This window comes from Euwallacea fornicatus, chromosome 32 (assembly GCF_040115645.1).
Source record: "Euwallacea fornicatus isolate EFF26 chromosome 32, ASM4011564v1, whole genome shotgun sequence".
Lineage (NCBI taxonomy): Eukaryota > Metazoa > Arthropoda > Insecta > Coleoptera > Curculionidae > Euwallacea > Euwallacea fornicatus.
The window spans coordinates 238,824-262,729 of NC_089572.1; the positions used below are offsets into that span (position 1 = coordinate 238,824).

Consider the following 23,906-nt stretch of genomic DNA (forward strand, 5'->3'; position numbering starts at 1 on the left):
TATAACTTTGAAATGAATTAGCCACCATATTTTTAATAGCAGTAGTTATTATTTGTGTTTAGAATATTCTGATGAGTCTTCGATGCTTGTGGTTTGAAGTCATGCAATTTGACGTGGAAAAACTGATCTTATTACTTTTCCGCAGTTGCCATTCGTAGTATAGCAGAAAAATTGATATGATTTTTACTTTTTTTGATAAAAATACATCGGCAAGATCTCAAAATGCAGGATATGAAGAAAATATTGGCGTTGTAAGAGGTATATCTCTTCACCTATTGTTTGGAGTTCCGTTAGATCAAGTACTTGGTAAGTAACAGCTGTATCTGCAGAATAATAATCAGTTGTGCCTTCAGCAATTTGCACATCAAAAGTCCGATTTTGGTTGCTTGTTTTATTTCGATGTCTCGCAGATAATTATTTCAATTTTACCAACCTGAAGTTGAAGTGGTTAATGTTATGGTTCTTTTAAGGCTTATACAAAGCCAGAGAAAATGATAATTTAAGTATTCACAATTTTTTAAAATCAAATGACGTTAATAGATCTGTGTGGTACAATCTAAACTAATCGCATAACTTCGTCGGATATGGGGACGTACCCATGTAAAAAATGGCCAGTAGGGCATTTGAATTAGAAAGGAGGTTTCGTCAATTTGATTCCAGTTTTCAATGCCCTCATTTGAATCCTTTCCTTCAATGAACAGGGGCCCTATTGTCTTAAGTTTGGATGGCAGCATTTCGTGTTTGAATGACGTTAAAATGAGTGAATTTGGTGAGATTGCAGAGGAATATGAAATAATCCTATTTGGATCTCTGAGAATTGGACCCCTGTTCCTGAATTGTATTTAAGATATTACATTGTTAGCAATTCAATAAATCTTAATAAGTCTTTGACGACTTTGTAGAAATATGTACAATTTTTAGATTAAATTATTGTATATTAAGTATTTATTACCAGCATTTTTTAGATTAAAATTTATTTAGTCTTAGTTAATATAAAACAGTTTTTGCTAAATATAATTTATTTATTTATAAAACCTCATATTTTTTACAATAGACACAGCTTGCTAGGCGGTTAGTTATAGTCTAGCTGCTAAAAATATATTTTTAATTGTAATTTCCTTTGTCAGCGACCTGAATAGTGTATAAATTTTAGTTAAAAAAAGAACATTTTTAGGAAATGAAAGCGCGTTCTTCATGCATAAAAAAGGATTTTTAATTGTTCTCCTATTATAGGCCATTCTGAATTTTGCTATAATTTTATTCAGGCCACCATAAAACCTATCTGAAATTTACTGAAATGTGATTGGCATATATTTCTCATAGAAGTGTTATGGTTTTGTGAACTTTCATTTCAATGAATGCAATGCAGGTTTTAAAAATCAACTGCCAATAAATAATATGAAGGTTTTTTTTATAAAACTGAGAAAAATCAAATCAGAGCATTCTTATTTCTTAAAGTTTGGTTTATACAGAAAATAAAATGAAATGTCTTTTTTATATGAAAAAAAAAGCCTCAATTTTTTAAAGTCCCTTGAAAGACTGAGTGAAATCATAACTGAACACTTCTCATCATTTACTATATTAATATGCTTCAATATTAAGGGATTTGTATCTTCTTATCTTTATCTGTATGGATTCTTCTTTGGGTTTTAAGGACAAAATTTCTACTCTAGCAACATCAATGAAATTGGGATTTTTCAAATCAGGACCTTTTATAAGGTCAATTTCATCCCCCTCCTGCACAACTGCACTTTTTTTAATTATTTTCTGTCCATTTATACGAATTTTATTCTCATAAATCAATGTTTCTATTTTCGCCCTTGCCATTCCGAGGGCGGTTTTTAGAATCCCATCGACTCGCATTGAACTCACATGAATATACAAAATTTTAGAGGTTTTATCTACAAATTTGTCACGCAGATCTTCACTATCATTTTCAATTTCTGTTTCACTTTCTGTGTTTTGATTCCTTTTAGGGCCTTTCTTCTTGTGCCGGATCAGCTGGATTTGGGGTCCACAACACGGGAATGCAAGATGGTTATCTGGGGTCATATTACATGCAGGTGTTTGTGATTTTTGCATGCCGCTGTACCTTTTTTGACCGCATTTTAAGAGACGTATTGTGCTGTTATTTAATCTTAAAATGTTCTTAAACATTTCGAAATTAACAATTATTGACTAATTTCACCTCAAAATAAAAGTATCATAACCTATTTTGCTATTTATGATTGCATTAGATTTGACGTAATGAACTGGATGAAGTCAACTACGTAGAATTGTACAAGTCCTGATATTAGAACTGGCAACTGTGTTGAGCAGCTAAATATATAGCGTAGATAGAACGTAACGAGATCTAGACATTATATACTTTATCTTCTATTTTTCTGGAAGACTTTTCAGTTTTCAGAAGAATGATATAGAAGGTGCTATAATTATAAAATTTTATAAAAATACTTTTACCACAATCTCAACTTTGAATCCATTAAGTATGTTATATTTGTATATATACTGGAGTGATTATTGCATTGAAAATTATATCACCGAAGTATCAATTCGTTTTACGAGCCATTTTAAACGATATGGCTAAAAATTATTTAGCAGAAAATACAAATCACTTTTTATTCTCATACCTAATCGAACTGACCCATCTTGATTAAGGACGCATTGTACTTCCTAGTCGATTACGTACATTTACGCTCAATTATCTTGTATTTCCAATCTACAAAAGTAACAAATTTACTTTTAACAGCATGTAGAACTGAAATCAAATACTTTTACTGAATATAATTTTGCATGCTATATGTAGGTATAATTTGTACTACATCCATTATTTTTGTGCATGGGATGCCTTCTACAGGGTGTGGCTCGGAAATCAAGCGTTTTTAGAGCAAGTAGTACTCGGCCGTTTACAATGGGAGCATTGTGATCCAATAGGCATTTCATTCTTTAGCTTATAGTATTTTATTATTATTTTTCAGTTGCCACTATAGAGTCGTCATGGACTTTATAACATCAAATATTCGGTGTTATAAACCTTATGGTTATTTTGTTAGGAGGGGTGAGTCTGCGACTGCAGTTCAGAATGATTTTTGTCGCAAACTCGATATTAATCGAAGTGGTTCTGTTCCTACACATGGCATAATCTTACGTTCGATAAAAAAAATACGAACAGGGGGTTTAATAATGAAAAAAAATCCTTCCAGCTCTCAACGACCTGTGCATATTCCTGAAAACACTTAAAGGGTGAAGCAAGCGATAAAGGGAAGCCCACTTCGCTTTACTCGGAAACATGCCAGATGCAATTTTCTGTTGATAATTATAAAATGCTATGCTTTCGAACGAAATAATGAAAAAACAGATTAAATATTAAAAACTAATAATTCTATGAATATTTCAAAAACTCTCGATTCTCATGCCGCACCCTGTGTATCAGTATTACTATATCACGCTTAAAAAACAATAGTTTGTAAGGTTTTTCAATATATTTTTGTAGTACTCCTATCGTGTTTATTTTAAGAGTTAAACAGACCTTTATAAGACATTTAAGTATTTTTTCCTGAACTGTCAGAGTTCGTAGTAAAATAAAACAGGCGAACATCCGAAACTAGTTAAAAAATATTGAGTTTTCTCAAGTTAATCCTCCCGTATATTAGTATACAGGGTGGCCCAATTTTATCTAGCCAAATTAAAATTTAAATTCTACTAATCAAAGCAAAAAAATTTAATTCTAAAAACTTTAGTTCAATTCTTCATCAATTTCGAAATATTGATTTTCAAAAAAATTCTAATTTGTCCAGGCTGCAATTGTTTTTAAGAAGTAAGTTTAAGAGATTCAAAACATATAATTTTTTTCACCAATGTAATTTAGTGTGTGAAGTACGATAATAAATTTTTTTGATGTATTTGTTTTATTGAAAAAAAAATCAAAACAGGGTTCTTATCAGTCAAGACTGGGAACAATTTTTACTTTAAAAAATGTAAATTATTTTGTAGATTTATTTAGAAATCAATAATTTTAGTTGTAGTTTGGCATAGATTGATGTTAATTCTTTTTTTTTAATTTTTAAAATATCAAATGAAAATGCCTTATGTTTACTCGCATGAAGAATATGCTCGTATACATTTTTATTATCGGCATGCTCGGAGAATTGCGAGAGAAGCCCAAAGATCGTACATATATAGCTGCATTTCCTCAAAAACGTCATTCCCATTGTAAAGCTTTTGTATGACTTCATAGAGTTCTTAAAGAAACAGGATCGTTTAATGTTATGAGGGACCATTAGCTTCGTGTTGTATCTCAACGAGATAACTTTGTCCTAAATCAATTCAACAATAATCCTCGTACAGGTGCTAGACGAGCCTCTAATGTGTTAAATATTCCTAAGTAAACTATTAACTTTAAGAAGAGACGGTAGGCACCTTTTGATATTTGTCGTGTGCAAGAATTTTTAGCTTGATATTTTGAAAGCTGTATTAGATTTCGCGAATGGCTTATTAATGCTGTTTAACTTAATAAAGAACAATTAAAAGTGATTTTGCGAACTAACAAAGCTACATTTACTCAAAAAGGTATTGTTGAATATGTGCAATGAGCATGTATGGTCGCACGAAAATCTTGGCGCTACTCAAGAAAATCGCTTTCAATATCAATTCAACGTTAATGTTTGAGTTGCACTCGTTAATAATCAAATTGTAAGTCTATTTTTTCTGCCAATTTAACTTAATCGGGAATATTTTTTGCATTTTTTGGAAGAAAAGCTTTTTGTCCTTATGGAATATTTGATGTTGAATGTAAGATAACGTTTCTGGTTTTAATTAGATTGGTGTCCTGGTCATTACAGCTGACTTATTCGAAATTGGCCAAACAAGGATTATATTGAGCGTTGGATTTGAAGAAATGAAGCTGTGGCCTGGCCTGCTAGACCTCCGGACCTTACGCCGCTTGACTTATTTTTCTGGGAAACTTTAAAAGTTCTGGTTTATAAAAATTCTCCTTGCACAAAAAAGAGCTAATTGTTTCAATCCGAGCTTCCTGTCAAATAATGACACCACGTCAGATAGCAGTTGCGACGCGTTCGGTACTTCAAAGGTGTTGAAGTTGCATAGCACACAATGGAGGCCTCTCTGATGTATTTCGTCAGTAATTAAAGGTTATATAAAGGGCAAAACAAATACATTAAAAACCATGAAATCGAGGAAAAAATTGTGTGTTTTGAAATAAGCAAAAATCGAATTTGCAACTTTTTAAAAAGAATCGCAGTATTGACAAATTAGACATTTTCTGAACATCGCTATCTCGGAATTCGTGAAGAATTGAATTAAAATTTATAGAATTAAATTTTTTTACCTACTTTGGTAGAATCTAAATTTTCGGTTTGGCTAGATAAAAATAGATTACCCTGTATTTTTTAAATCCTAAATTTTTCCTAATAAAAAAAAGTATATACAGATGTTCCAGTTTTAATTTTTTACATAATATTGGGCTTTCAATATAAGCAATACCCATTCAAAAATGCTGATATATGAAATGTTTCATTTAAAGAATACAAATGTGGTATTTTTTAACTACTATGTGATGTTTGTTTGTCATACATGATTACGAATCCTGATGGTTCAAGAAGATGCCTTAATTGTGGTAATCTAAAATTGTCCTTAAGCTTTAAAATAGATTTTCTAGCGGTGCTCCAAAATTTGCAGAAAACTCCTTATGCAATACTGTACTTATATCAAGGCAAAAGTGCTGACGGCAACGTTGCCACATTTGCAACTTCGGCTTATAATTTGCGTTCGCATAAAATCATTTTGATATATTGCACCGCCAGAGGGTGCTATTACCCACAAAAAAGAAATTTCCGCCTGTGTTTAAAATTCCTTTCAAATTTCTTAATGTTGTTTATTTTCAAAAGTAGATCTACGAACTTTATCATATAAATTAATTTATAAGTAGGTAGAAGGCTAATTATGAATTGGGTGTTTTGTAATAAGTGCAGCCTAAAGTATGATCCACAAGTAAAGTACTTTTTATCAGAGTGCGGCCATATATTTTGTGCAAAGTGCATAGCGCTACCCGGTAAGTTGAATAATTTCTTGTATTTTTGTTTAAATTCAGAATTCTTAATAGAACATGTTATGTCCGGAATAAATAATAATGTCTGGAGAATTCTATATAAATTAAAAAGTTGTTAATTTCCTTAGCAATTTTAGATGAAAACAATGTCTAATTGTTCACTTAAAATTTTAATAACTGCCGGAACTTTTTATCTTTTATTTTTTTCGTTTCTACACATATTTTTGTATATATGCCATCAATCGAAATGTAAGAACATGGTTTGAATAACCAATCTTTCAAACTTGGGGGGAAAATGCTTGCATAAAGAATGAAAGCAGTTTCAAAGTGATGTGTCACTTAGCCCCTCTGGCCATTTAATATTTTTGAAGGGGTAAATCTGGGCGTTAGAGGGATACAAACATTACTTCGACACCAAGATAAAGCTTGGTCCCCCCTCAAGTTACAATTGACATATTTTAACGTTTCTCCCACATTTGGACGAAATCGAAGATGTCATGGAATGCAAATTTTATTTGGGACACTGTGTAGATATCTAAATGATTTTTGGTTCGGGCTGCACTTCAATGGAAACATCGTCAAGGCAAAGCAGGTATTTAATTACTTAAATTATTGTTGTGCAGCACAGGAAAAACTGACCTCATTGCCAATATACAGAGTGCTTCCTAAGTATGGCTAGTAACTTTAAGGCGCAATTTCTTATAATATTAAATTAAAAAAAAAAAAATATGTCACCCAAAACACCTATATTCTGAGATTTAGGGTCTTGTGAATTAAAAAAATGTGTTATTTGAAATATATTTGGAACCGTTAATGCGGGATTCTTAAAATTTTGTAGTTATTGTGCGTTGGTAGGGAGATGAATTTTTGGTATAAACTCAGTTTTTATTTGCTGCCAGTGACGTAGTTAGGTGTGAGTCAGTCGACATTTTCGTTATAAAATTTAGAACGCCATTGGATTTTTTTATGTGTTTATTATTTTCGGATTCTCCCAACATTTTACAATGAAAAATGTATCTTGTTTTTTTGTCTTATAATACCCTATTTTTAGAAAAATGATATGATTTGATTTTGTGTCGAAACGGATTAGTCGTATTTTCATGGTTGTTGTCTGTAGTTGCCGGCCATTTTTCTAAGAACAGGTTAGTTTTAGCAAAAAATCAAAAGACCTTTTTTGTTGACCGTTTTGAGTTCGAAAATAATAAAAATGTTGAAAAATCCAATGGCGTTCGACGTTTTATGATGCAAAAGGTTGACTGACTCACACCTAATTACGCCACTGGCGGCCGATAAAATTGACTTTATACCAAAAGTGCAGCTCTTTACCAACATAGAATAACTACAAAATATTAAGAACCTAGGCATTGACGGTTTCAAATTTATTTTAAATAATAATATATTTTCTTCAAATATCAACAATCAGAGTCTGGAGGCTGAGCATGTCCTGCACATGTTTATAAGATTTTTTTTAGCACCATAAGAAGTTGTGTCCTGAAGTTACGAACTGCATTTAGTAAACAGTCTGTATTTAAACGAATATCTTTAATAACAGTTCTTATAAAGGGTGTTTCAGTACTATGGGACCAAACTTCTAAGGATTGTTCAGTGTAATGATAGAAGACATCTGAATATAAGAACGCGTATCCGTAAATAGTGGGATCTCATATTTCTGAAACATCCTCTAGAGAGTCACTTTCCTACTTTTGCTTTAGCTAAGTCTTCTTAGATGTTTAATTAAGTATTAAACGAGATACGTAGGAGAATATTTAGGTAGGTACTACTATCACCATCTCATGATGGAAGAGTAGCCGAATTAAAGATCCAAAATCCGATTTTCCCAGAACTAAAAGTGCTCATTGGAAGGAATCTCAATGGCAACTGGTCCAAAACGGTTGCTGGATGCTAATGGGATTTCTTAAATTGAGCTTTTTATATCAAATGATAATTTGTTTAAAAATTTTACTTTTATTTCTAATTTTTTATTTAATTCGGAACGGTTACAATTACAATACAGCACTGCTGATAGTTTGATTATGAGTCCTGTAACCGTATTTCTTTCTACGTTTTAATTTTTCAATTTTTACAAATAACCGTCCTTTAGCAGCAGCTATTTGAAGATTCTTGTCAGTGTATTTAGATCAGTACCCAGTTCACGAGTACGTATATCTATTTTAGGTCCAGCGGGTTATTCCAAAGATTGCCGTATTTGCAACAAATCTGTTTCTATCATGGAACTATCGCAGCATATGGACAATCAAGCACAAATGTTTTTCTGGCCTTTGGAAAACGTTATGGAACATTCTTTGAAGGTTTGCGCGGCCCCTTATTTTACACATTCAACACGATTTTGATCAATTTTCAGATTTTTAATTTTCAATCGATGCATCGGAGTCTCTTCGCCGAGTCTTTGAACAGAAAATACATGTATTTGAAGAAACAATATATGAATCTCTACGTTGCCAACAAAAAGTTGCAAAATGAGAACCACCATCTAAAGGAATTGTTTCGGGTACAGCAGTATTTGCCCGTTTAGTGGCGATTTATTTAGATTCTATGGATTTCGCTTTCAGTCCATGGGCTATAATCCGTTGTCTATTATGACAAGCACACCTCTTAAATCGGACAATTATTCCTCATTTGACCCCAGTATATCGATGCTGTCCTCGATTAAACCTTCTCAAAATCAAGTACCCGGTTCGGCACAAAAACTTCTGGACCGAAAGCTGGCACATTTAGAAGGGGTGAGTAATGTTTGTGTATAATAAACTTATTGAAATTTCAAATGTAGTAAGACGGATATTTAAAATTCATATCCATGTATTGATTTGGTGTTTCGTTTGCGCTGTAAATGGAAGTTCAATCGACACAGGAAGTATGGATAATACGTGACATGGCGTAAATTAAAAGCATAACCAGGCATAAGTCAAGTGCAAGTCGAATTGAGATTGTTTAAGTGTTTGTAAGCATTATTTAAAATATACAGTGTGTTTTAGGCAGAGAGCATACAATTTTGATCCATTATTTAGTTTTTGACACAAAACTTCTTTCACCTCAAAGCCAATTTGATATGGGAAAGTATTAGGTTTATCTGTACACTTACTTGTAAATATCTTAAGTGTATCTCACTGGTTCTCGTTGACTTCCCAAAATTTACCTAAAATGGATCAAAAAAGTATTCGCACATTAATATTTTTTAATATTAGGTTGTGTAGTATGAAATGAGTAGAATTGAATTGAAACTTTAGTCATTTTTTTTCATATGAAATGTTTTTATTGCCAATCGAAATATGCACCACCATTATTAATACACTTCTGCCATTTAACGGGAAGTTCATTGATTCCCCTGCTGTAAAAGCCTGCAGGCCGGGAGTTGATAAACTCGTGGAAGGCAGCTTTGACAGCCTCGTCGGAGTTGAATGTTTTCCCTACCAAGAAGTTATCCAAATTTTGAAAGAAGTGGTAATCAGTGGGTGCTAAGTCGGGTGAATACGGTGGATGACGAAGAGTTTCCAATTCCAACTCCTGTAGCTTGACCAAGGTGACTTGCGCGGTGTGTGGCCGAATGCAACAATAGCGGTGCGCTTCGATTGACTAATCTTGGCTGCTTAACCGTCAGTTGCCTCATCGTTTTGGTCAGTTGTCGGCAGTAGACATCAGCCGTAATCGATTCACCAGGTTTCATGAAGCTGTGATGGATGACACCTGCGTTGGACCACCAAACGGACACCATAAGCTTTTTTTGATGAAGATTTTTTTTCGCACAATGTTTTGGTGGTTCATCTTGATCCAACCACTGCGATGAACGTCTGGTATTGTCATATAGGATCCATTTCTCATCACAAGTAACAATCCGATTCAAAAGTGGATCGTTATTATACCGGCACAGCAAAGAAACACAAGCTTCGAGACGTCGTTCTTTTTGTATGTCGCTCAATTCATTCGGTACCCACTTGTCCAGCTTCTTCACCTTACCAATTTCAGCCAAATGAGTCAATATTGTTTTTTTGGTTACAAAGAATATTAACGAAAATTCGAACGCACTTTGACATGTGGATTCGCTTCCATCACGGCTTTCAGATGATCGTTATCCACTTGAGTTTCAGGTCATCCACGTGGTTCATTTGTTAGGTCAAAATTGCCAGAACGAAATTTCATGAACCAACGAGATACTGTTTGCTGTGAAGTGACTTCAGTACCAAACACATCATTAATATTGCGAGCCGTCTGAGCTGTTGTGGTTCCACGGTGGAACTCATATTTCATTAACATACGAATTTCACTATTTTGCATGGCTGCACAAAAATTTTTATAAAAATAAAAGTTTTCAATAATTATTAATACTTTAAACTCTGATCGAAAGAGGAAGAATATGCCTTTTCCACATAAAAAAGTCAAGTCCAAATATAGATTTAAAGTGAAGTTATTCGCAGTTGAATGTGGCATTTTGAGAATCTACTCATTTCATTCTACACGACCTAATATATCAGAAAATTTCAAAAATCTATTGTCATTTATAATATTATATTAAATAAGGTTCATAAAAACGTCTTGACATAATTGCAGGTTAGTTCAGGTTAATTGTTGTACAATGTTATAAACAAGAACGTTCAAAATGTGCCCCAAATAAGTACTTGTGCACTGATGTTTATTTTCAAAATCACCTTAACTTGATTGTAATTTTTGTTTTTTTATTGAAGCAGTAATGTTACTGCCATTTTAGAGAAATTTGATCAGCCTAAAGATGAGTCCGAAAAAGGGCTAAATTGAAATATCGAAACGTGCACGAATAATTTGCCTCCGTGAGCGTGGTAAAAGTCATAAATCAGTAGCAAATAGTGTTTATGCGTCATTTTCGGCAGTGCGTTATATAAGAAAAAGGTATGAAGGAACGGTGAACATAAAAAATAAACTTCGTTCCGGGAGACCTAACAAACTGCACGCTCGAAAACAGCGATTTATAATCAAAGAAACCTAAAAAAATACATTTATCAGCGCTCAAACATTAGTGGCTGATATAACAACAAAATCGGGAAAAAACGTCCATCCTCAAACCATTCTTCATGGTAGCAAAAATTTTTGGAAGAGCAACAAGGAAAAGGCGGTTCATCTCCGAGAAAAATCATCAGAAATGTTTGGAGTTTGCCAAAGCTTATATAGACAAGCTTTTGGGATAGTGGATAAACATTATTTTTTGTCGATGAAAGTAAGTTTTGTCTTTTCGGTTTGGAGAAACCATGGAGAAAACCAAACACAGAGCTGAAGCTAGAAAATTTGAAACCTACGGTGAAACATGTTGGAGGAAACGTCTTAGTGTGGGGATGTATGACGTACAATGGGATAGAAAATTTGACACGTATTGATGGAATAATGATAGCTAGCAGTCATATCGACCTATTGATTTATAATTTAAGGCCAAGTGCAGTTTAATTAAATATGGAAAGTAATTTTTTCTTCCAACAAGATAATAATCTGAAACATTCAACCTATTAGGCCAAGGAGTGGTTGTTGTACAATGTTTTCCACAGACTTTTTACTCCATCACAATCTCCTGATGGGAACCCTATTGAAAATTTGTGGAATATCCTGGATATGCAAATTCGAAAATAGCACATTTCCAACAAAGAAAACCTGAAGACAGTGTTACTTGAGGGGTGGTCCAGAATCCCTTTAGAATACATTCAAATTTTTATTGATTCAATGCCCAACAGCCAACACTGAGGGCCATTATTGATGCAAACGGGTTGCATACTAAATATTAGAGATTATTTTTTTATTAAGTTAACCTGTTTTTTTAAATAATTTCATCACGTGCAAATATTTATTGGAGTTAGATTTTTGTTGTTTTATTTTTTATAATATTTGTGACTTAATTTAGAAAAAGGTTTTTTTTTCAGTGATTTTATTTTGTAGTATTGTATTCAAGGTGTTTACAAAAGGACGCGATAATATTTAAGGGGGTGATTTTTCAGGTTATTTTATGAAAAAACGTTCCTATAAATATAGGTCCGGAAATGCATTGTTCCAAGGTACATGGTGTACATTTTTTTAAATTACGGTTTTAGCAAAAAAATTCAAATATCTTTTGACTGTTTTTTTCTTAATTTGGTAACTTTTACCTTTTTAAAAATGATCAGAGTACAAAATATTCGTAGGGAATAAAGGAATAAATCATTAAATTTTTTGAAAATGTTTTTGTATGATAAATGGACATGTATTAAATTAGTTTTTATTTGTTATTTTTGAAGCAAGATACGACGAAAATTTAAGAGACAAAAAAGTTGTATTTTTAATTGCCTCATCTCAATAGAATATCTAAATTTAATTAAACTCAGTTTTTTGTCAATAAATTTGGTTAAGGTGTTCCCCCCTGATGCCACTAGACATAATAATTGTAATTTAGGTAGCGCCAAATCAGCTCTTTAATACCATAAACAACGCTACCAAATAGCAAAAAAAAATCGGTCAAAAGGTATTTGAAGTAATTTTCAAAAACGTTATTTGCAGACATAATTTAACACCCTGTATCTTGGAACCAATACATTTCCGGATTTATGTTTATAGGAACATTTCCTCGTAAGGTAACCTGAGAAATCACCCCCTTACATATTGCCGCGTCTCTTTTAAACACCCTGTATATGAAAACTATTAAAATGTATGTAAGTTTTATTCCTCTTCACATATTGAAAATAGTAGGAGGGTGCAAATGCTTTGTTGACCCACTGTAAAAATCCCCAAAATAGAACGATCGGAACCTCTTATTTTAATTTAAACACAAAACCCATATTACACAAATCTGCTACTCCTACCGACCTTCTCCTCAATAAATTGCACTTTAACGTTGCAATGTTAGAGAGGGGGTATAGGTAGAGCACCTCCTTCTATTCAGTTTTGCTGCAAGAACGCATTTCCAAGCAGCAACAGCATGAACACCACAACTTCCACTTTCACCACAAAAGAAGAAGGTTTTTCGCGATATTCATGTTGACTCACCAAATGTCATTTTCACTAGTGACGTATTTCACTAGTGTTTTATAAGAATCAACAGCCGATTATACTGATTATTTTATTCCGGATGGCAAACATCTTCTTTGCTGCCGCGCTAGCACTCGACTGAATCATCTAAGAAGTAATATGGGTACGAAAACATACAAAAAATGTACAGCTCACCTCTGGCAAAGGTACAGTCATGGGGCTGAACGATATGCAATGCAAGATAATAAAATTATTTGAATTTTTTTATTTTTTAAATATTTGAAATATGAAAAGTTGATTCGGTACATTCTCACTTTGGACATCCTGTATAATATACAGTGAGATAAGATAAGGATGGACAAGGACTTCCCGTCATAAATTAAAGCAATCTTAGCTTAATGATCGTGGGTGTTAGGAATAAAATTCTCAAACATCTTCATGTTCTCTATATGGCGAAAAATGAAAATACCCGGCCGAAATGCTCTTTAGTGAAATAAAACATCATCATTTCAAGACTAGTTTAAGAAATCCCTAAATTACCTACGTATTTTAGATTGAAGCCGCACTTGTGTCGACTTCCTTAACGACAAGCAAAAGGCACACTTATAGTTTATTTTCAATTCAATTGCTTTCTCACGGTCAATCAACATAATAGAACATTATTGGATGAGCTTATAATGAGGGTATTATATACAGGGCGTTATTGAATTAGTAGCCGATATTTCGCAGGGTGATTTTTCAAGTAATTTTAAGATAGAATATTTGCCCTAGTTTGTTTAGTTTTCACGATACAGGATATGAAAATTGAAAAAATAAATTACATATTCTTCGATGTATTTCGATCTCTTCCGGTTAATTTTGCGAGATTTCGTGTCCGATTTTTTTTTTAAATGAAAAATTCTAACTTATCTTCAATTTAATTGTATCTTCTAGAGGGCAACCGAAGCGACCATTGAAACACTTAAAAAGCTTCAACTTTTTCGTGACTACTGTATGCTACTTTCGAAGAGAGAAATCTCTTAAAACAACTAAATCGTTAATAAATTTGAATCTCTCATCCCAAAAAAAACCCGGATACTAAATTACGCAAAAATTAGCTGGGAGAGATCGAAAAATATCAAAAAATGTGTGATTTATTTTTTTAACTTTAGTGCCCCGTGTCTGGAAAACTAAACGATCTGAAACACATACTTATAAAAACTTTCCATCATAAAACTATTTGAAAAGTAACCCTGTGAAATATCGGACACTTATTTATTAACACCCTGTATAGGGGATGAAGCTCACTAAATGCGTGCGCAATACCTCTTGCAAATTAAAGAGCGATCATTACAAAATGCATTTGCGAAGCACTCTAAACGCAGTGCGTTGATTAAGTCATAACATATCTGAGAGCTCGCGGATAACACATCAATTAATCCAAGACATGCCCTGATGGTTCAGCGCCTATATGTGTTTTTGTTTATTATCATCTTGTTTTATTGGCTTTTGGGCGTTATACAACATGTTCTTATATTGTTGTGTTAATGTTTCAGGGTGCGATCCTTCAGGTTTCTGAAAAAAAGTTCGTATGAAGATATGTCCGCAACGGCACAAATTTTTAGCTACAGGGCGTTGACAATTTTCTCTCCAAGCTCTTATTTTTAAGTTTGTCATAAAGCACTTGCAGCAGTTGGTAAGACATAGAACCCCGTACTTTAATAAGAAAGCATTTCTATAGCTCAAGCAGTGGCGTCCCTACTAACATGTCCTCTAATATTATTTACGAAACAAGTGTCACACCACTGATGTTTTTTCGCGGAGAATATTTTTTCGGATTAGGCTGATAAATTCTATATAAAAAATATTTCTTGTAATAGACTATCAAATATATAATATTTAATATAAAACAACAACTTATAATGAACTCTTAAAATAAACGAGTTAATTAAGATGATTCTCATGGTTTTAATCAATAACTGCTTATCTAACGAGAAAAGCGTAAGAAATCGTTTTCAGGCATTATTGACCGCACTAATTAGAAAAAATATTCCCGCGAAGAAATGTCAATGGCGTATCACTTTTTACGTGAAAAATATCGGAACACATGTATGCAGAGACGCCACTGGTTGAATAATAGAAATATTTTATTATTAAAACGCGGGGTTTTGTTTCTTGCTAACACATGCCGCAACTAAAAGTAATAATTAAAGCACTTTTCGTGAAATTTAAAACTAAAAGTTCACAAGGAAAGAGTTCAACGCCCAACAAGTAAAACTTTAAGCCACTGCGAACAAATATTCATATGAACTCTTCTTCATAAAATGAATTAAGAAATCGCACCTCGAAATATTGGCGTGGCCTTAAGGAACACCCTTTCTCAATAACAAATAGACTAAAAAGGAGATTAGAGGTATCTCACAATCACGCTGCTTATAACTATTTCATAGCTCTGCATTAAGACATGCAACTGAAGTATGATCGGATTCCTTTTGAACTTGATCCCTTAGTGGGGTTAATTGGGAGCTTCGAACTAGTCATCCGAATATGAAATTACAGTTTTAGAGATCTCAAGACGATATAGAGACTAGAAATGAGATTAGAATTCCCTGATGTTCAGGCTGCTAATCACTATTTCACGGGGCGGAATCGAGACGTGAACTTCTAAATTGTGATATTTTCCTCAGCTCTCTGATTTCTTTTATTGGGAGGTTCTACTAAGTAATCAAAGAATGCAACTGCGCATCTTCAATTATTAACCTGAAACATTTAGTGGCTCTGCTAGCATTAACATCAAGCATTGAATGAAATATCCCTTCATACCCTCATCAAAGGAGGTAATATGGAGTTCCGCTGGCGTTCGTAAAATTCCTGCTCATCCATAACTTGATCGTTGACTCTCTATGACACGTTAGCAGGAAGAGATGGGAGTTATATCGTATTATTTATAGGCTCATCCATCACGATCGAGCTTAGATTACCAAATACATTTTTCTAAATGGCTTAATAATTTATCTGGTAGATAAAGGGAAAAGCGAGAATTGCGACACGCTTTCAGGACCGACGATGGGCCTAAAACCAATTGTGAAAAATCAACTTTTCTTCATTGGCTGTTTTGTTTCGTTTAAAATATCGGTTGCGTTGAAATCTACATTTTACACGACAGGAAACCTCCAAATGCCCGACTAATTGCTTTTCAATTCGTTTTTACCTCAAGAACGTTCCACAACCTACATTATGGCCAGTAATTAGCTCTCAGCAATTTAAAAATAGAGTGTATTATTGAGTCACCATAAACCGGGTATTTTAGTTCAAATGGTGTAAATATTTAAAGTTTTCGTGGGTTGTGGGTCAGCACTTGGCGGTTTAATGGTCGTTCTAATATTGATAATTCATGGGGTTCGTATCTTGCCTTAATAATGGTTATCAATGACGAAACGTTGCCGCATGGAAATGGAAATAAAAACACCGAAATTGAATGCAGTTTTGTTGCTACTTAATGTTGACGTCAAAGGAATTGAAATGTAGATCGTCAGTAGGGATAAACTATTCATAGTGTCCATTTGTTAGTCAAATGCGCCTTTGCGTTTACAAACACAATATCGAAAACTAGGTTCATATCTTATGGAAACGTTCTTGTTGGCTTCGGGACACATGCATACGAAATTATCTTGACGACGGATCGTTTCGTTTTTTTTCTCAGAAAATGAATTATTCAAAATGGGAAGGGTCGATTCTAAGGGTCAAGATTTCGGTATTTTTCCTGAAGAATCAATTTCTATTGCAGCCGCTGTACGAAAAGGTAGTTTTCAGGTGCCCCAGCCCGGCACCTCATTTGTGTTCTTGTTTGATGCACGGGCTTTTTAGTAGGTTATTCAAAAGGCTTTCACTGCTTTTACCAATAATTTGGAGCACTTACGGAATAATCATCCCTCTGCCTCGAGTTGGGTTTTTAAACGTCGCTAATCCAAAGCGAGCTCTATATTTACCCAGAGGAATAAGAAATTTTATTCGTAGCAACTACCTATTTAGAAAATAATACATTTCAAACCCGGTAATTGCCGAAGCAAATTACAGGCATGGATCGACGTCGAGAACTTTTCATCGCTTTTACTTTGAGGATCGCTTCTGCTTAATGGTGTATTAGAAATAAATATTTATTTGTTTCCATAATAAATTATTATGGAATGCCGGGTTCGATAATATCATATATCGCTGCTTTTGTCGTTATCGGTTAGCGATGCTTAAGAAGCTGCAGTTCTGCCGCCGATTCTACGCCACTGACGGCAATAGAGATTTTCTGATAGCGGCGATGGTTCTAAATACAACATCCGGGAGCAGAATGCCTTCAATGTAGTTTAATAGTCTTCGAGATATTGAGAATAAGCACTTTCCTACAGCCCACAAAATACACACGCATCGGAAAAGCCTGAGAATGTTTTTATTAATAGATTGAAGTTCTTCTCCGATTAATTAGAAAATTAATTTATGCACTTACAGTGTTAGAAAGTATTTCACATACAACAAAACTAAACTTTTGCTGATAAATTTCAAAATTATACTGAGTTATTCATGAGTTGTAAACACAGGGTGGGCCACGAGTAACGCCTCGGAATTTCATGACAAAGCCGAGAGATTTTTTAACTGTTTCTTTTTTGAGGTGTATACAGACTAACTAGAGCTACATTCTCAAATTATTTTCAAAGTATACAAAGTGTCCCAAACGCATGTAACTTATCAAAGTTGCATTTTTTAAAATGGGAACCCCTGTATACTATATGATTTTTTAACTCAACCATTAAAATGAAATTAAGTTGTATTATGGTTTATGGTGTCTAACTCTAACAGTTTTTGAAATAATTCAGTTTTTGTCAAGATGCAAGATAATTTTCAACACCCAATCTCTCATCCCACATTTAAGTTTTTAAAACAAAATTTTAATAGGAAGCCATCAAGGGACCAAATTTTGTGCTGTAAGTTTCAAAAAGTCGGCGAATTGTACAGGGTGTTCTAAAAATAGCGCCAAATTCGTTCAACTTTCAACTGTTAATAACTTTTTTAATTTAAATGGGACACCCGGTATGTTGTGTTACTGTTAGATGCCAAATTTACTTATCTATCGAATATCATTAGGGTTCTCTATACCTAGCTCTACTCATTTTCGCAAAAAACATACATTTTTATAAAAATATCTAAATCCTCAATTTTAACATTATGCCACATGAAATTGCTAAGATGGTTGAGTTAAAAAATCATATAATATACAGGGGTTCCCATTAAAAAAAATGCAACTTTGATCAATTACATGTGTTTGGGACACTCTGTATACTTTGAAAATAATTTGAAAATGTAGCTCTAGTTAGTCTGTATACACCTCAAAAAAGAAACAGTTAAAAAATCTCTTGGCTTTGTCATGAAATTCCGAGGCGTTACTCGTGGCCCACCCTGTATAACTAAAATCGCCTTTTTTTTGACTTAAATGTACATTATCGGCAATCAAAAGAGGCGAAGTTTAGTACAAAGTATAACTTGTACGGTTATTAAATAGAGCCCTAATCCTGTCGTCCATACTCAAAATGATATTGTTGATTTCCGCTTGCGGCATCTTTCCCCATTCTCCATTCGATCTCCCAGCCAAAGTAAAGGATGATTGCCATAAAGAAACTCGTAATAGGCAATAAGCTGTAAATGTAGCTCGTTGATTAAGCCACTTGTTATTTATCATCAACTATCTGAGTTGTAACAGATAACAGATGAATGGGTCCAAGACCAAGGGGCCTCGGCCGTCCAGGACCGATAGGAGGAACCCACTGTCTGGGATCGATAATAGGAGCCTACTGTCCAGGACCGATAGGAGGAGCTCACTGCCAAGGCCCGATGGTGAGACCCTGGGCGATCAGCCCCGAACGGAGGAACCCAAGCTTGCAAATTCGACCTGGGAACCTTTGACGCCCGAATTTGATCGCGGTCTGTGGCAGTTTTCGAAAGATTAACAAATTTTCTTATGTTTTTAATTCAAATATGACCCTGCCAAAACCTCTCTTACAATGTGATTCGAATTCACATAAAAACAAAAATTTTAGAAATTGTTTTTGAAAAGTTCACAAACTAGCTCCATATACAAAAACATATTACTAAAAACTTATGCTCAAAGTTAATATTTTTTTCGTTAGACCTTAAGTCGGTTAAATGCGTTTTTTTTATATATAAAACACTCTGTATATTAGCAAATGTGCTAAAAAATAATTAAATTTCCTATGAAACCATGTACGAATTATATTCTTATTCCTAAACTCCCTGTGAGTAATTGCAACGTCCCGTTGGTTTGCTCGGGTTAACTTGTTCTCATTTGAGAGTAAATATGGTTGTCATGGTTGCTGTGGTTATAATAATGTTGAATGTGTGGGAAAGTGCCGAATACGCTGTATGTTGAACCCAGTGCTGTATTGTGAGCGTGCACTAACTTCCATATCGTGGAAAACATTCCAAACGGTCTTGACAATTAAAAACCTAAAACTTCGACTTACTGCAACGTGAAAAAATAAAACACTCTCTATATTCGATAACGAGACGCCGTGGAACATAAAAATCAGACACCTACATCACACTCACACTTACTGATGCTATTTGATAATGTAGTTACGAAAGTGAGTTATCTCTTGCGTTATGCAACTAGTTGCGAAATACAACTCGTTTAGCCGTCGGTTTCCATTACAAACTCCATTTGTTGAAATTAGAAAATAGCTGTTAATGCAGTCAGTTAGAAAATGGATTACTTTACCTAGCGAGGCGAATTTTACTTGATGAATGAACCGAATTCCCGCGATATGACACGAGTTACATGAAGAAGCATTTCGTAATGAATTTGCATTGAAAATGGCATTCATTTGGATATCTTTATCCTATCGTTGATTAATAGCACTGCGACAATTATTTGTATTACTGCTTCGATTCGTTAAGCAAGTGACAAAATGAAGCTGCCCGCTTTGATAAGCGGATTATATAACTATACAGTTAGTTGCGAAATGAAACCTGTTTAGTTTACGCCACTTTCTTTGTCAAAACTAAAAAAATATTTATATCACTTTTGCATATATTTTTTTTTGTAATTTCTATAATTGTTGTAATTTATTTATTATTGTTTATTTATAATTTATTATTACTATAAATACAATGTGTTTCGAAAATTTAAGGAGGCGAAAGTAAAGCCAAAAATAATTTAAAAATTCCTATAAACATTGGTCCGACAGAACACCGTTATTGAAATATGACCCTCGAAAGGGGTCCTATCATTTGGATATTTTTGACAACAACTTTCTCTCTGAATAGAATAATGAAATGGAAATTGTAGATAATAATCATACCATAAGGATCTTTAACTATAATGAGTTTCATCAAAGTTGATTATAAATAAAGGTTTTTTTCTAATTATCAGCAACAGAAGTTTTTAGAATATTTTTTGTTCATTTGAATTATCAAACAAGTAATATTATTTTTTAATGACGTAGACATTTTCGAGGAAAAAGTTTCTCTATTTTATTTATTACATATAATGTATAAGTCAGTACAGTAAAATTTTCACGTGGTAGGCATTTTTCATGGTGAAAGTTTTATTTTAGTGATTTTCACTTTCTGCAGGGGAAATAGTCTGCACGCTCAAAGGGACCTACGAATGTACCTTCAAAGTTGCTTATTAACATAAAAAAGCAAGAGCAAGGAAAATGAATTTTTACATTATATTTTAGGTTATGACATTGAATCATAGAATGCAAAAAACATGCAAGTAACAATTACTACAATGAAATCATCACCGTGAAATATGTCTGTTATGTGAAAATGTTAAAAAATTGTCAATGTCCTGAACCATTTAAAAAATAATTATTTCTGACTAAACAATGCAGAATTCGAAAAAAAATAATTTTTTCTGCAAAAAAGTATAATTTATTAAAAAGTAATATTTTTTATTTGATAATTCAAGGGAATAAAAAAATTGGAAACCCTTCTGTTAAGAGTAATTAGAAAACTACCCTTATTTATAATAGATTCTGATAGAACATGTAATGGTTAAAAACCCTTATCGTATGATAATTACTTATAATTTTCATCTTAATTAGAAAAAAATTATTTTCAAAAATATCTAAATGATAGGATCTCTTTGGAGAGTCACATCTCGATAACGGTGCCCCGTCGAATCAATTTTTATAGGATTTTTTAAAACTATTATTGGCTCAATTTTCTTTTTCTTAAGTTTTGCACCAACTTTTCTACACATTTTGCGTATTATGATACTTTAGGACAAGAGAATTTACTTATTGTTATGTTAAAGGTAAATGCTGAAATTGTTTAAGATTTAAAACTTTAAGTCCGTTTTTCAATTATTCGTTAAATTGCCTAATAAGATAAATTCGTAAGTAAATTTTTATTTATCAAATTCAAGCTTTTAATATGTTAATAGGTAAGTTACTTACCTTTGGTCATGTAGATCCATGCTGAAGATAACAATACTTACTGTTTATCCCTTTCCGAAGATTACAAAAAAAAATAGAGATAAGATGGTTTCATGGTATACACGAAGCAATCCCACACTGTTAGATTCCGTTCTGTGTAGAGTAATTTTAAATTTCCCCTTTGCAGAACCTACAGTTTCTTTTAAAGTGCATTTTGTGTAAATATCGAAAGCTTAACACTTGTAAAATATAGGAAAATGATCTATGGTAATGTGGTAATTAATAAAGCTTAAATTCTTATTATAAAAATCTATTTACTCAAACAAATAACAACTTCGTTGCTTGTTACTTTCTTTTTAGGGGTTGAACTCGACACTTTCCTCTGTCAAAGATCAATCTTCGTGCCAGATGGTATTAAATTCTGGCAATCTCGCTCCGATACACAGGAATCCTATCATGCGAAACCAGACCCCACCATCCGCCTTCAATTTCATGAGGAAGTACCGTGGCAACTTCCAGAGCTCTTCATCAGGAGTTCCTAGGAAATAAAGTCTATTAGCGATAAGTATTTGTCTTTTCTCATCTTGTGCAAAACTGCTTCAAAGAATATTTGTTTAAGTTAACATTCCTTTAAAATTCTATTAAGGCGTACGAGGTAGTTAGTTGTTAGTAAATTGTTAATTTATACCACTTTTTGCGGTTTCTTCCATTGTTCGTATTTGTTTGATGTTAATATAAATTTAAGCGCGGTATTATTGGAAGTTATTGTTTACAAGGAACTCCCGTTGTAATAGTTTTTACTACCGTATGAAATTTTATTAAGCATTGTTTGACCGGTGGTCCGGTAAAAGCGATAAGTGTGAGGTCAAAACGCAATTAAATTTTAACATAAATAAACCACTGGGCTGTGTGGTAATTAAATGAAGAAAGTACATTTCAACGTTAAACGCCGCTATTTTTGTTATTTGTCAATTGGCCGCATGGCGCTTCAGTTTCTAGCCATTTACTAAATGAAATTTCTCAAGTCTGTAGACCGGAAAACTGTCCAATCGATGGAAAAAATGCATTTGAAAAGCGCCTGGATTTTTTTTGGAAGTGGTTTTAATTTATTTAAAAGGCTTTTGCTGCGATTGTAAGAGAGCTCGAACGTGCTTTACGGCTTGAAATTGCCGGTAAAAAGTGTAGTTACTTGTTTTAGAGGAGAGAAAGTAGCAGTATTTTCTCAAGTCACATGATGGTGAAAAGAAAATATTTTACACTGTTGAATCTTCGAATTTGAACCTTGAACATTTCAGTAATAAAACAGGAAATTGTTAGACATAAAATCTAAAATACCTTTCGACAATAAAAACTTGAACATAATTATATATCAAAATCGGACTAAAGATGGCTGAAATACATCTGTGTACACACTAAGCTGTGTAGAGTGTGGGAAAAGTTCCATGTTTTCGTGGAGAATCTACGAAACAGTAAGAGATAGAAAGAAACCAATAAGACATTCTTGATGTTTTTTTTTAGACAAATTCGATGTCGGAATCGAAATTTTTTTATTGCCTTTTGATCCTGCGTTTTAAACAAAAATTCGTTTTTTGGCACTTTCGAAAAATCCCCCTGATTTTTTTATTTCTTTCGTTACATAAAAATAATATTTTGTATTATCAGGACCCTTTTATGAGTAGGTCACACTGATAGATTCTGCAAGTCCATGGTTTTTAGAATTATGACGAAAAGTTATTATTATTTTTTAACATTAAACATATTTGTTTTTGGCATTAATAGGAAGACATTTGATTTCTTTTTAAAATAAACTATAATTTGTGGGGCTTCGTCTTAATTTTCCATACCTATTTTCACAAAAAAACACATTTTGGGATAGGTGGCTGTAGTATGTTGATGGAAAGAAACAAATGGCGCGCGTAACTAAGTCGCGCAGGCAAACTCTGCAATTGACAAGCTGTCAAAACGGCTGTCATTACAGTAGTTTTTAAACTATTGACCGTTTTTGACAAATTGTTTGAAAATTGAAAAAAAAATGATATATTGGAATGTTTTATTGTTATTAATGTTATTTCATGCGCCTTAGTTACGTGCGTTATTTGTTTCTCTACGTCATTATCACAACCATCTATTGCCAAATGAGTTTTTTTGTAAAAATAGATGTGTGAGGTTAATACGAGACCCTACAAACTATAACTCATTTTAAAGAATAAGCAAATATGTTTTTAATGATGCCAAAAACAAATACGAAATCTAATTAAATAATTATAACTTTACGTCGTGACTCTAAAAATCATGGACTTTACGTTTTTTTTATCTTTATCACCGTAATTTACTCAGAAAAGTGTTATAATAATGTAAAAATTATTTTTAACTAACTAGCGAAATAAAAAAAATAGCGGCATTTTTCGAAAATGCCAAAAATCGAACTTCTGTTTAAAACG

The 23,906-nt window shown here is 33.2% G+C and overlaps 3 protein-coding genes and 1 pseudogene across 4 annotated transcripts in view; 1 reads left to right on the forward strand and 3 right to left on the reverse strand.

Moving 5' to 3' along the window:
- Positions 1-1,001: 1,001 nt before the first annotated feature.
- LOC136348180 (mitochondrial transcription rescue factor 1) lies at positions 1,002-2,238 on the reverse strand. The gene has a single exon (XM_066298804.1). The coding sequence runs from the start codon at positions 2,155-2,157 to the stop codon at positions 1,582-1,584; it is 576 nt and encodes a 191-aa protein (XP_066154901.1). The 5' UTR covers positions 2,158-2,238; the 3' UTR covers positions 1,002-1,581.
- A 3,635-nt stretch (positions 2,239-5,873) lies between these two features.
- LOC136348362 (probable E3 SUMO-protein ligase RNF212) lies at positions 5,874-19,061 on the forward strand. The gene is made up of 5 exons (XM_066299138.1): positions 5,874-6,070; positions 8,243-8,376; positions 8,430-8,576; positions 8,638-8,808; positions 18,765-19,061. Exons 1-5 carry the CDS (start codon positions 5,962-5,964, stop codon positions 18,816-18,818), a joined length of 615 nt encoding a protein of 204 aa, XP_066155235.1. The 5' UTR covers positions 5,874-5,961; the 3' UTR covers positions 18,819-19,061.
- LOC136348358 (histone-lysine N-methyltransferase SETMAR-like) lies at positions 9,265-10,393 on the reverse strand (annotated as a pseudogene).
- Positions 19,062-21,759: 2,698 nt separating the features above from the next.
- bru1 (bruno 1) overlaps positions 21,760-23,906 on the reverse strand; it is a 301,441-nt gene continuing 299,294 nt past the window's right edge. Inside the window, exon 7 of one of the 2 annotated variants that reach the window (XM_066299105.1) lies at positions 21,760-22,003. In XM_066299105.1, the coding sequence (XP_066155202.1) occupies positions 21,858-22,003 (146 nt within the window). In that variant the 3' untranslated portion in view covers positions 21,760-21,857. The remainder of the gene's footprint in view (positions 22,004-23,906) is intronic. The other variant, XR_010733643.1, reaches the window with a different exon arrangement.

Bases quoted from the DNA above. Each gene is read 5' to 3' on its own strand.
- LOC136348180 (XM_066298804.1), bottom strand. From the start codon at position 2,157: ATGTTTAAGAACATTTTAAGATTAAATAACAGCACAATACGTCTCTTA.
- LOC136348362 (XM_066299138.1), top strand. From the start codon at position 5,962: ATGAATTGGGTGTTTTGTAATAAGTGCAGCCTAAAGTATGATCCACAA. The intron at 8,377-8,429 runs GTTTGCGCGGCC...ATCAATTTTCAG, and splicing joins TTATGGAACATTCTTTGAAG to ATTTTTAATTTTCAATCGAT. The intron at 8,809-18,764 runs GTGAGTAATGTT...GAGTTGTAACAG, and splicing joins AGCTGGCACATTTAGAAGGG to ATAACAGATGAATGGGTCCA.